The sequence below is a fragment of the Dermacentor andersoni genome, chromosome 3 (assembly GCF_023375885.2).
Source record: "Dermacentor andersoni chromosome 3, qqDerAnde1_hic_scaffold, whole genome shotgun sequence".
Taxonomy (NCBI): domain Eukaryota; kingdom Metazoa; phylum Arthropoda; class Arachnida; order Ixodida; family Ixodidae; genus Dermacentor; species Dermacentor andersoni.
The window spans coordinates 20882424-20895847 of NC_092816.1; the positions used below are offsets into that span (position 1 = coordinate 20882424).

General features: G+C 41.3%; 1 protein-coding gene across 1 annotated transcript in view; it reads right to left on the reverse strand.

The window, feature by feature from the left end:
* The window catches only part of Mondo (MLX interacting protein mondo), a 103877-nt gene extending 92039 nt beyond the window's left edge, over positions 1 to 11838 (reverse strand). The window contains exons 1-2 of the mRNA XM_050169546.3: positions 11160 to 11838; positions 5483 to 5589 (exon numbers count right to left, since the gene is read on the reverse strand). Of these exons, the coding sequence (XP_050025503.1) occupies positions 5483 to 5589; positions 11160 to 11506 (454 nt within the window). The 5' untranslated portion in view covers positions 11507 to 11838. The remainder of the gene's footprint in view (positions 1 to 5482; positions 5590 to 11159) is intronic.
* Between the last annotated feature and the right edge of the window lie 1586 nt (positions 11839 to 13424).

A 13424-nucleotide genomic window follows, 5' to 3' on the forward strand; every position in this document is an offset into this window, starting at 1 on the left:
TGTCTTGGTTGTTGTTGCCCATACCAGGAAGCAGAACATCAGACATGAGTGCACACGTGCATAGTAGATTTTGCGTTTAGCTTCAGACGGGAGGAGTGATATTAGTTTATTTAACATGCCAATGGCTCTAGATACGTCAATTCTTATTGGTTCTTAAGCTGTATGTAATTAAAACTTGTGAAGGTATGCTCAAGCTCAGATGAGACCACAGTGCAAAATCACTAAACCCCTTTAAGATTACATAATGAAAAACTACTTTAACTAAGAGCAGAGCAGAGCCAACAAGCAAGCTTTTATACTTCGAGTAAACCTCGATGACATGTAGGTTTTTGTGGCACAAGGGCCAAGTATGGCCAAAGAATGCCATGATTGGTTAATAAAGTCATTGTGATGATAAAGAAAGTTACTGTGGTATAGGATGATTATGTAATAAAAGATTTTTAAAAAAGACATCAATGTATAGAGTCATGCTCGTTGAGTCATGCATTCCCCTTCATGGAACAGACATCTAAAGTGGATGCTTACCACAGCACAACTCAGTTAACCTCATGCTACCATTTGCAAAGCTTCCTGGTTGCTAATGGGTATGCTCTAGGGAGTTGGTGATTCATGAGCAGCTAATGACAGGGCATACAAACACGTTGCACAATATAAAAGCATATACAGGGTGTCCCAGCTAATGCTAGCCAATATGTTTAACTACAAAACCATCTGGTACGATTATAATACTCATGGTGGTCGATCACCAGTCTTCTGACACCAGGGTAATTTTTGTGTACTATAGCTGGCTAACTATAGTACACTGATTATTTGGCTTTTGAATTTTTGAATTAAGCAGGTTACTTTCAATAGTAACTAAAAAATTAAAACAGCGCTAAACGACAGGACCAGAATGAGGAGGAGACAAACACGGCGCTGATTCAGCGCCGTGTTTGTCTCCTCCTCATTCTGGTCCTGTCGTTTAGCGCTGTTTGAATTTTTTAGTTACCATGCAACACCAACTCGCCCAATCCGCTGCCCTTCTACTTTCAATAGGAATGCTGGTTTTGAAGAGTGACCACCCCATTCATTCATTTTCAGAGTTTACTCTGTCCTGCATAATTACTTTTTCTGCACTTTACTCATAGTGCACAACGACAGGGGTGGCCCCAAATGTGGTTAGAAGGACTTAAATTGGCTCATTTCCTGACTTCACATATGCCTGGTCATCGTCTAGGCTGCGATCATGGAACGAAACATGCAGCTCGCAATCAGTGGAAGCTAACGCCAACAGCATGCCATTTCCAGGCAGTTGACAAGTCAGGCAATGAGTGGAGTTCCTTTGAATCACTTCTGGGGCCACTGGGGTCGCAGCATGTGGGCACATAATCATGTGGCACTTTTCGAATTTCACCTGCCATGAGTAAAGCTCAGGAAGAAAAATTATGAGGACATATTGCACTGAAAACAACTAAATCGGATGTTTTAGGACGCATTAGAAGTCATTCCCTTCATTAAAGGGACACTAAAGTGAAAAACGATTTCTTCTGCATCAGTAAATTACCGTTCTACAACGCCAAAAACACCACTCTTGCAACGATAAGACATTTGGTAAGCCAGAAAAAGCGCAAAAAGGAAATACGGGTGGCGACGCCTACTTAAGTTCTTGCACCTGGGGTCTGTGACGTCTTGGATTTTGATGGCATCTCCTAGGGCCCACTAATTATATATAGCGATACAGATTGACTACATTGTGTTCTAAAGGAACCAAATATTAAACATGGCAAGTTTCGGGAACCTTTATTCAGCCAACGCGGCCCAAATGTGAAAACATACTTTGGAATCCCTGACGTCACGCTGACGTACCGGCGCGAAATTCAAATGATGATACTGGGAACTTCATTTTCTCACCTAATAATCAAACTATCTTTTTGAAATGACTGCTTGCAGGGCTCTCAAACAATGCTGCATTAGACTAAACTGATTTATTGTTTCGCTTTAGTGTCCCTTTAAATAATTAAAAAGCTTTTTAATTAATTTTGAACCCGCCGTTCCAGTTTAGTGACTATGGCATTTGCACTGCCAATTCGTGAACATTAAAATTCGTAAGAATTCTGCGGACATGACAAACCGGGTTTAGCATGCATTTTTGCTAAAGGTATGCCCTGTGCATAAACCTTTTGTGGCATAGATAAGCCTTTAATTACCAATTATTTACACTTAGGTATACCACACTAGAAAAAACTAATTCGGCACAGCAGCGATTGAAAAGAAATGCATTACTTATAGAGCAAAGTAACTTTCTTCAACAACTCTGCTGTTACTGATTTCATCAGCTACAGATATCTGAACAAACCTGTTCGAAGCATGTACCTCCTTGGTATATGGTGTCTTGTGCTGCCATAAAAGGGTGGCACAGGTACCATATCTCAATCTATTTTTTGTATGATTTTTTTTACATGTTGATTTTTTTTAATAGTGATAGGGCGGCACAAAGCCAACCCATCACTATTAAAACTGTTTATGTGAACAGAATCTACTTTTGGGTTAGCTTTATGCAAAACACATAAAATTGTAGAATAAGCCCAAAATTCATAAACTATGAGAACTTGAAGAGTTGAGTTAGCAGGTATGCACTGCTGAGCTCAAGGTCGCGGGCTTAATCTCTGCCACAGTTGCCACATTTCGTTGGGGGCGAAACGCAAAAACGCTTCTGTACTTAAGGTTTAGGTGAGCGTTAAAGAAACCCAGGCAATTATAGAAACTGACAACTGGCCAGAACGTGTTACAATAGGAAACAAAATGACCATGATTCAAAGTGACAAAATCTAGCACGCTGTTAGCGATTTAAGTAGGAATTATAATTTTAAATTGGCAAAGAAAGTCTCAAAAACCAGTAAGTTGCGCAACCTGGCGGTGAAGTCTTGGCACTTCGGATGTTGTATATGAGATTACTGTACGTAAGCCAGTTGTTATTAAGTACCACATACTTATTGCTTAAAATTACAGTTCGTGTATAATTAGGTTTCTGCACTTTATTTTATGCATACTACGTAGTAAAGAAAGTGCACGCATACAAGCGACAGTGCCTTTACGGTAACGAGTGGAGCTATTCAATGCATTGCGGCGCACATTAGGGTATGTTGTACACGCAGGATTTAGTACCCAGAGTTCTGTGGACTCTGCGAGATCCAAAATGCCATCGACAAATCGTGCCGTGAATGGTCAGTGCAATAACAACACTACTGGCATATCCTACCATTCAGCTTGGCCTGGCTAATAAAAGAAAAAGCCTGGTGCATGCATGGCCTTTGAGATCAGCTTGTTTTACTTGAAGGGAGCTGTCACTGGGCGTAGATTCGGATACCACCTATTATTGTAAAAATAATGTACCACTTCACAAAACATGAATCGCAGGAACACCGACTTGATAACCAAAATATTACTTTCTTACAGCTAGAGCCGCACTTGTCTGTTTGTCACCAATGCTAGTGTATAATTGCTATCGTGCTCACCTGTCACTGTTTCCACCATGTTTCTTGAGCACGACTATATCCTCAATGCTGATAAAAAAATTCTGATAAATGTTACACAGTGTTTTCTGCGTCACCACAGTATGAATGGACACTCAGAGGGTTACTGTTGCACCATAAGCTTTACGAATAAACTTTCTGTCGCACAAAAAAGATGGGTATCATAAAAATTGGTCGTCCGTCCCTTTGATCCAGAGCCCTTCAGTACAGCGAGCTTCATAAGCAGATGGTGGTATTGGCATGTAAAACCCAAGAATTTGATTTAATTTTACAGCAAAGCTGTGAAGGGCTAGTTCCCCCAGGATCGTGCCCATGTGTCGACACCAAACTCGAGCCGTCTCCTCCAGCGTCAGATGTCAACTGTGTTCGTGCCGTTGAGTATGTGCCATAATTGGCATGGCTCTACTAGAATAAAATGTCACCATGCGGGCCGATCCCGAAGATAATGCAATGCCGGGCCAACCTTCAGCAGAGTTGAAACAGGCATTAAGCGCTACCCATACATGAGCCAAACCCAAAGAAAGTGCAATGCAGGGCCAACCCACAGCGGAGGTGAAGCAGGTGTTAAGCACTCCCCATACATGGGCCGATCCCGAAGATAGTGCAATACCAGGCTGACCCGCAGCAGAGTTGAAGCAGGCGTTAAGCTCGCCCCGTACATGCGCCGATCCCAAAGATAGTGCAATGCCAGGCCGACCTGCAGCGAAGGTCCAGTTTGCCATTAAAGGGCCCAAATACGCGGCTTCGCTGGTCATCCTTCTTCACAGAGTGGAAGGCACTGAGTTTTCAATTGATTTTTACACTTAGCCAGCTAATTATTACAACAAAATTATTGTAGCGGGGGAAGAGGACTGATGACTGAACACTGTAGGTCTCATAATCATATATTGCACCCATTTTCTTGTTAACAGCTTGGCTAACATAAGCTGGAAAACCATGTATACTGCAGTTTTCTCTTTGTTTCCTAAGTTGAGTGTAGCAGTGTAGCTGGTGTGTAGCGGTGTCTGTGTGTTGCTTGCACACAGTGTCTGTGTGCACTCGTCCATGTCTCCTTACTAGTTCATCTGAGCAGTTCAGACAGTACAGCAAGAGCCTAATAGCAGTATTTCACTCGCACTACAGCTTTGGTATACGGCTAATTTACTTTCAACTGGAAAGACTTCAGAATGTTACAGAAGTCTCTTTAACACCAATTTCGCAGTGACGATTGGCCTTTGACAAACCCCTTTTCCTTTCCTACCTTTGTACTATAATGCACTCTTTATTCAGCAGACTGAATTTTTTGTCTTGCACACTACAACTATTTATTGAATAGACAAAGTGCTGCACTACTGTCTTTTTTTTTTTTTCAGCTGTGTATGCTGTGAAATCACACGATATCGTAAGTTTTGTATTGTTTCTGACTTTGTGTGGTTTAAATTAAATTAACTTAATTCTGGCATTCTATGAGCCAGAACCATGATACGATTATGACATGCTGTAGTGGGAGACTCCGGATTAATTTTTCACCACTTTGGGTTCTTTAATGTGCACTCAATGCAAGATACACAGGCGTTTTGCATCGAAATGCAACCACTGCAGTCAGGATTCAATCCTGGGCCTTCGTGCTAAGCAACACAACATCAGCCACTAAGCAACCATGGCGGGTGTGTGGATTGGTTGGTATTACACCTTGCACGCAATTTCTTGCACGCAAGTGTTTAGAGATTGTCTTCTTCTTTTTTTTGAAATGTTGGAGCAGTGCATTTGTGCTGCCAAGTAATGTAGCCAAAGAGAGCAGGGTGTTTTTTATTCTGCCTCCTTGAACGCGTTGGCACAGCAGAGACTTCAAACATCAATACTGCAGTCATCTGGTGCATGTTACCAGCAATTTATTCGTTCATTTCGTCTTTACGTGGTAGAAAAAAAAAATACAGAAAAAGGATCATGCAAACGATGCATCTTTACCCTTAGCAAACAGGACAACTCACACTGCATGTGCCAAGCTCGCCAGATGATGTTGTTCAGGCGAATCTTGTCCTTCAGACGCAACTTCAGTCCCTTGAATGTTTTCCATTTGGGCGATGTCAGCTTGCCACTAAACAAAAACAAAAAAATGCATCCCAATAAGAGTTTGAATTTGCACTTCTTTTTTTTGAAGGATTGCACATGCTGTAATGAACATGCGTAGATAACAATAAAAGGTGTAATATGCAATGGATAAAAGAAATGGACGTGAGACTAAATGCTCTCCACTTTTAATGAGGGCTATATTATACTTAATGCTTATTTGAACGTCAGTGCTATAAAATTCAATTGAATCATTAATGCAAAATGATAACATTTTATTTTGTATCACCAAGACACACAAAGAAACAAAATTTTAGTAATACAATGAGATGACTTCTGTATAACGAATGCATGGGCTTTCCAAATGGCTGTAAAAATATGTTATAGTTTCCAGCACCATTCTGTAAGTCCCTGCCCTTTCAGCACGAATATCGTGATTAAGGTTATAGTCACTATGTGTCCATGACACTAACTGAATGCTACCAAACAGTAGCAGCTCACCAGAGTTTGTTACATGATGCAACTTCATAGCATGCAACAAATTCTGATGGTGCTATGCTGCAGAATGATAGCAGCACTCATTAGCAGCATTAGTCTAAAAGAGATGTAAAAAGGTCACTGCGTCAACACAGCTGCATACAATGGCGAGTCAGGGATGAAGATTCACTGCTGCACCATTCAATTTTTCACACAATTCTAAACCAATCATTATTGCAGGTACCCTCATTCCACATTCTTATTCGGCCTCCCTTTCCAACAGAAGCTTTCCTTTTGCAGTTATACAGACATGAGAGGATGACTAGGCATGCCATTTTTGCAGTTTATCACCATTTCAGATGCCGACATCCTACTACTTAATGCCCATATTTCTCAAGCAAGCTGTCTTTTACAACAATCTCTCAATCTATTAAAATTAAGCTTTGAAGGCTTTAAAATATACGAGAGAGACAAAGAAGACAGTGGGACAAAATATGGACTTATAACTGCCAAAATTTTTTAGGAACCTTTGAGTGAATTAACAATTGGAAGCCAGCAAATTTCCTCCCTCTCTCTTTTGCTGGTTTTTTTTTTTTTGTAATGTGGCACACCACCAGGCACTCTGGTGAATTCTACTAAACTCAAAATCATTGTCTGTTGCAGTCAATCAGTATTACACTTACTAGTTTTCAATGCCAGTGCCCACCCACCAGTGAGATCAGACTAATTTCTGCAGCTTGTCAAACAGTGTCCATATCTCCTCTGCCTTTCTGAATCAAACCTCTGCATATTGTCTACTGCATTTTAAACAACACTCCTGGCATTGTGTCATATATCCAAACCTTGGAATGTTTTATACATCCTCAGTGCGTTGACAGTGTGCTACATAACCACACAGATAGCCAAATGAATGAATGAATGTTTGATGTTTAATGGCACAAGGGCCAAGTGTGACCAAAGAGCGCCATGTCCGTGGTAATGAGTTTGCAATGTAATTGCGAGTTCTATGAAATAGGTGTGTCATGGCTGTAAAGGGGCCTTAAAAATAGTCGCTCTAAAGTGCGTAAAATCTGTATAGTAAGATTATGACGATGAAGTATGACGTGTGCTATGAACATTGAGATGCATTTCAAAAGAATGATATGATGTGTAAAATATATCAGGTTATAAGATATGCTAGAGCACATCAGATAGCCGATTCATGCTGTTTTGCCTAGTTTTATTCCTTCAGGCAGTATAAATAGCAACAAAGAATGAGATCTGTGGATACAGGATGTACCTCAACAAGTATTTCAGTTCTCCTTTGCGACCCTCTTGATTCATTCTCTTTCCGTTCCCCAGTAATGAGAGAGAGAGAGAGAGCTCAGAAGAGCACATGGCATATGTTTTTGTCTTTGTTGGAGAATGAACAGCAGGGGATGGCCTGCTGCTCTGATCTCCGTTCCTGCATACTGTGTCCTCTACCACTCCTGAATCCAGGTCAAACTGGACGGGGTCCGACTTTACAGAGCCTGAGCCTTCAAAATGAAGAAAAGCTTTTCAATTTCACCGGAGGTGTATTTGCAGTAAAGAACCCCTCCTTTTGGACATTTACCAGAATGAAGAAAGATCTCAAGAGCAAGAGCACAACATGTCATGTTATTGCTGTTCAGCCTTTTAAAACCAGCCATTTATTTGAAAGTTGTCAGGAAACATGCAACAATGTAGACAGCTTTCTTCATAAATCATAAATTGCAGCTACTGCCTAACATCTGAATATCCATTTTAAAACAGCTCACCAAATATTATGGTGAGCCACTTCCTTAATATATCACAAGCACACCTCCAAAGAACCCACAATATTGTCTACATCAGGTGGCAACCAGTGCTAAAAGTAATTTTGTAGTAAAAAGAATTTCAACATTCAAGGATGCAAGACTATATGGCATGACTCAAGCATTAGAATAGCTGACCATCACAAAAGCCCTAATCAATATTAGCGAAGCACCACCTTGTACATTGTCATGCGTGCAGTCAGCCACCCTATCCAATGCAGCACTGGTGCTGCCACCTCTACATCTACTCTACATAGGAGTTCTTGGCTTTCATGTCCCTGTATATTGCTAAAATAGCCACTGAATGTCGTTGCAAAAAAAATAATCAGATAATGCGACAAGCCCAAGCTGTGGATTGACTGTGAGCCTTTGGCATGCCTTGCATAAACCAGAAACCTTGAGGGGTAACCTTCATGCCAAAAGAGCAAGTGGCTTTTATAAAATAAATATCTGGGAATATGCACTCTCTTTTGTGATCAATGCGCACAACAGTTACTGGTGCAATCCAAGAATAGAACTATATTTGACACATGAATGCAGCTATTCATAATGCATGTCATAAGTTTAACTGGAAAAGTTAATGCATGCCTGTAGGAAACCACTGCCACTGCTTTGAGTAACATAATGCCCTTTCCTACAATTTGTGCTGTGCTAATGTTGTAAAAGCAAATGTGTAAATGAAGGTTTACAAACAAATTAAGTTTTAAAGGGGTTTACCTAAAGATATGTATTAATTTAAGGTAGATTGGCATGGAATTGCTTATATGTCAGTATGATTGTGACTGGATGCCTGGTACACAATATATATATATATATATATATATATATATATATATATATATATATATATATATATATAAAGGTACAGTGGTGATATTAATATGATAATTCTGCATCAGCTGTCCGTGACACCAAGCAATGTCTGCTAGTAAAATTGTTTACTAAGAATTTAAACAAGCAATTATATGCTGCACTTCAAAAGACACAAAAACTTAAATTTGCAACTTCTGTGAGCTTTTCCTGCATATAAGTTACAAAATGCATGAAAAATGAAGAGAAGTTAGTGATGTCACAGGGTGGTAGCATGGTATTGCTGGGAAATTCAGTAAGGAAAGTTTCGAGTTCTGGACTAGTAAAAAGCCTTTCCATCCAGGGAATATAGACGTGGTTTTGAACTGGTAATGTACCAATACAAAATCATTTTAGCTTTTCTTCTCAGTATCAGTAGTTACTGTGGTTTAGTGGCAACTTAGGTCACAATTAATGTGCCAAAGGCAAAATGTTCCTGAATAATATCCATTTAAACAAACATGTCTAGCAGGATAGCCGTTAAATTCACTAGTTAAAGACAAAAGCTATTCAAACAAAACCCCAGGAACATCGTAAATGATCTAAAAAATAACGATGTTATTTTATTCAGAAATTGTTTAGACGAAAGAACTGTTTGGTAGTCAGAACAGGGAAATTCCCTATTTCTCTCTCTACATATAACTTTATTAGCCGTATTGGTAATTCATACTTTCGGTAGAAAGGTGGAACACTGATATCCAATAGAGATTCTGTTCATTTGAATAGAGATTTTCCAGTAATGTTTTGCCTTGGGGCAGAGGACTTGCTGCATGTGTGCTCTAAGGTGCACTATTTTGTATATATGTGCATTGTATTGTAATAAAGTCCCTATAGGAAGTCAGTACTTTGTGCATATCATCGCATTCATATTGTGAAATGTGCTCTGATCATAGCTTGATGTACAACTAAATACCATCAGCAAGCGGAACAAAAGAGGCAAGAAAGACTACAATGCTTAAGAGAAAAACCTGTTTCCTAAATCTATACAGCTTTTAGGCCCATTTCGTTTACACATGCTTAAGATGTCCTTGCCTTAAATTGTGCATTTAGCACTGAGGTTTACAGGTGCAAGATTCAATACAACAAAGCCCCAGAGGCAGTTTAGCCTTACTGCATTTCCTTCCCTCTCAGTTGTCTACTTCAGAGAGAACTTGGATCTGTTTAAATGCACTGGTCTCAACTAATACATGTTTGATAATATGACAAATATATATGCAGAACCTAGCCTCACATGACTTGTTCCGTGAGACCAATCATGTCATCACATTTTCACTGCCTTCCACTCTCCAGAACTGACAATCCTGACATGGTCCAGTGCTGCTTAAAAATAAAGTTTACGCACTCTCTTGCTTCTGCCTGTTAAGGTTAAACATGTTACAAGGAGTTTCAGGGCTTTTGAAAATCCTGCAGTAAGTTTATTTATACTGTGACAGAGATTGGCCATAGTCCATTAGGTGAATTTACCGAAAGATCAACATTAATGCAAATGCACAGATTATTTTAAGTAGCTAATGTGTGCATGAGGCTATTTTATGTGCAATACAGTAACATTTGATAACTTATTTCAAGTAACATTAAGGCCAACATGAAAGTTCTCCTATGCACAAAGTATGTATTGCATCGATCGTTCCACTCCCATATCTCTACACTTCATAAATACTCGTTACGACGTCACCTTTATGAGGCAATCTAACGGCAACGCTTCAGCACGAGAAGTAGCCTTAGGTGCTCAAGGAATCCAGTTTTCGTTGAGCTCAGGAATGTGAATAGCTTTCAGATCAAACGATTGCACCTCACTCGCTCATGCTCGGCACAGGAGCGCATCAAAAGCAATGCGACAGGGAAGGCAACAGTAACAGACAATATCATTGTTTCTTCGGCGCACTTTCATTAGTGAATGTGGAATCGCAAAGGTGAAGCCTTAATAGAACAGAGATTCCATGCGATTCAAGGGCCAGTCGTCATGTCACGCTGCTGTAACGCCAAGTCTATGCCTATCATTCGCTGTTATCGCGTCGGAGCAACTTTCTTTGTAATCAAGGGCAACATACGAGCCGATATGCGCCATTTCGCTGATGTCAACACGCGACGCGCCGTTGAAAAAGCACGCCCTGACAACAGAAACAGCGGGGTCGCTGCAACACCTTTCCTTTCTTTCAGCGATGAATAACGTCATGCGTCGTTCCCAGCTCGTTTTACAGGGCCACGGTTTTGTGTGAAACTGAAACCAAGTGCTGTCATCAATCTTCACCGATTAGGTGGGTCAGAAACAAGCTCAAGCTAGCAAGAGAATGCGGTATACAGTCTGCAGAAAATGTGCGCTGAAATCTGTGCATGAGGAAGCATTCCGCAAACTCGAGCACAGTGCCGACAGAAACGACGGCGGGTCGTGGCGTGTCGATGATCTCGAAGCACGAGCAGTGCTCAAAACAGAGCGACGCGCGACTCACGTGTTTACCTGTATGCCAGAGTCATGCACTCGAAGAGCTTGGTTAGCGAACCGTCGATGGCTATATGGCATGGGGGCCTGAAATGTTTGTCCACTTCCATTACCTCGTCAGCGTCGAAAGTAATCTCTTCGTCGACTTCATTTAGAGGGGTAGCCAGCGAGTTGGGTACTTCGGTTGCGCAGTCCGACTCACTAGCGCGAGCCACCTCGTCCGTGTTGTCTGTATCGTCGATGTCGGATACCATAAAGTGTCCGCTGTGAATTATCTCCGTCGGAGTCTTCCGGGACAATCTTGCGAGTTCATCCTCTTCAAGGGGCAGAGTTTCCCGGTTCAATTGCATGCTGCTGGCAGTCATGATTCACTCGCAGCGATGATCTGCTACCGAAACACCTCCACGACACACATTTCTCACTTCGCAGCTGGAGCTCGAGCTAGCACTACGCGCCATAGTGGCGTGGCCATTGCTTTCCTGGCTCTGCGAAACGTTAGCTGTGTTGCTGGTGCGGTGGTCGTGCGTTTGCCTTTTCCCTCACCTCCCGTTCCTTGAGAGCATGATGGCACAACTCAACCGAAAGCAAGCGAAAGTATTCTAATCCGTGTAAAGATGCTCCCGTGATCCAAAAGGTTTTGTATATGTATAAATTTAAAATGTTGTTATAACTGTTTTATTAAAGTTATGAGCACAAATACTGAATTTGTTTAATTGTTAGTTTTCACCGCACTACTTCATTAAATTACATCGAATACGATGGTAGCGCCGGTTTAGGTCGTAGTGGTGCTAACTAAGTGCTAACACGCCAGCTGCGCCAGCGTTTTTAGCATAGAGTTTCCTACAAAAACTCTACGTTTTTTAGATCTTTAGCTGCGCCCCCGAGCTATGGTGGCTCCTTCTAACCTGTGGAAAAATTGTGTGAGGGCGCTGCGAGCGAACTGGATTGGGGCGGAGACGCGCTTCTCGGCATATTCAACGTAATTTCGCAGCGGGCGCTGAGTCCGATTGCGCATGTACGCTCTTATAATGGTGCTTTATTTAAACTGCGAATTTATGTCGACACCTTTATTGCTACGTATACATATTCGAGGCATCGGATATACAGCATGACGTCTTCAATTTTGCGGTCGTTGTAAAGTGCGTCGTCTGCTAGCGAGCGAGCGCTCGTTGCGTGAACTCTGGCGGGCGCCCAGTTTTTCTCGCAGGAAGTGTTTTCAGTAAAATCTTTATGGTTTTACTTGCTTTGGTGCACCAGCGACTCTAGTCGGCGCACAATTGTAGTTTTAGCCAGGCAAACTGCTATATTTAGCATTGTTTTCTAAAAGTAAATCGTAATTTTTGCCCCAAAATACACCTAACTGCAACACGAAGCTACGTAAGAAAATTTTATTGGTATCATGTCATTTTACGAGCGCTTCTTGTTGGTGGAATATTGATCAGGGACGATTATCAAAGAAAACAATGTTATAGTGAAATAAACTAGGTTCATTAACTGCGTGGCGCGAAGAGATGCAAATGACCAATGTACTTCTAGGTAAATCTAGGGTACACAGACATATATCTCCAGGACGTATACGCAAGCGAAAAATGATAAAATATTCTAAATGCACTGATTGAAAAAGTGAGAGCTCCCGTCCGGAATCTCTTTTAAAAGCTGCACCAAACCCAAATAAACCAATAGACTTTCCAAGAAAAGGAGTCAAGGCAATTATTGGACGTTAATATGAACGACAGTGTTAGGGACAAGATATTGCCCATGTACTCAGACTTAATCGGGTAGATCGGAACGCCTTTACCAAAGTAATCTCCGTGGCTTGTCTGGCAGCCTCCTTCAACGTACCAGCAGACGAAATGAAGTAGAAACATATAGTCTAATTATTTGCTATTCAGATCGTATTCGACTTCACAATTGACTATTAAAAATGATTGAATAGCCGTTTGCGTTCGAATGTAAGGATGACAGCACTTTTGAAGCCTTGAAGGTGAGGGGCCGATGCAATTTGAGGACTCTTATTCCGAATGATTGTGCTGCTGGAGAGACGTGGCTGTTGCGCCGAGGCGCACCAGTTCCTGAGAGAATTAACGCACGGGTGCTAACCTGTCCTGGTGTATAAGTTCCTACCTGTCATTCAATATAAACGCCCCGTTCTGGGACAACCTGTAAATCTGCAAACTTGACTCCGGCAAGGAAAACTTTTTTTTTCTTTTCTTTTTTTACAGTCTGAACATGGCTGCAAGACTGTAACCCATTGAAACTGGGTGCCCAGTGTAGTACCACACT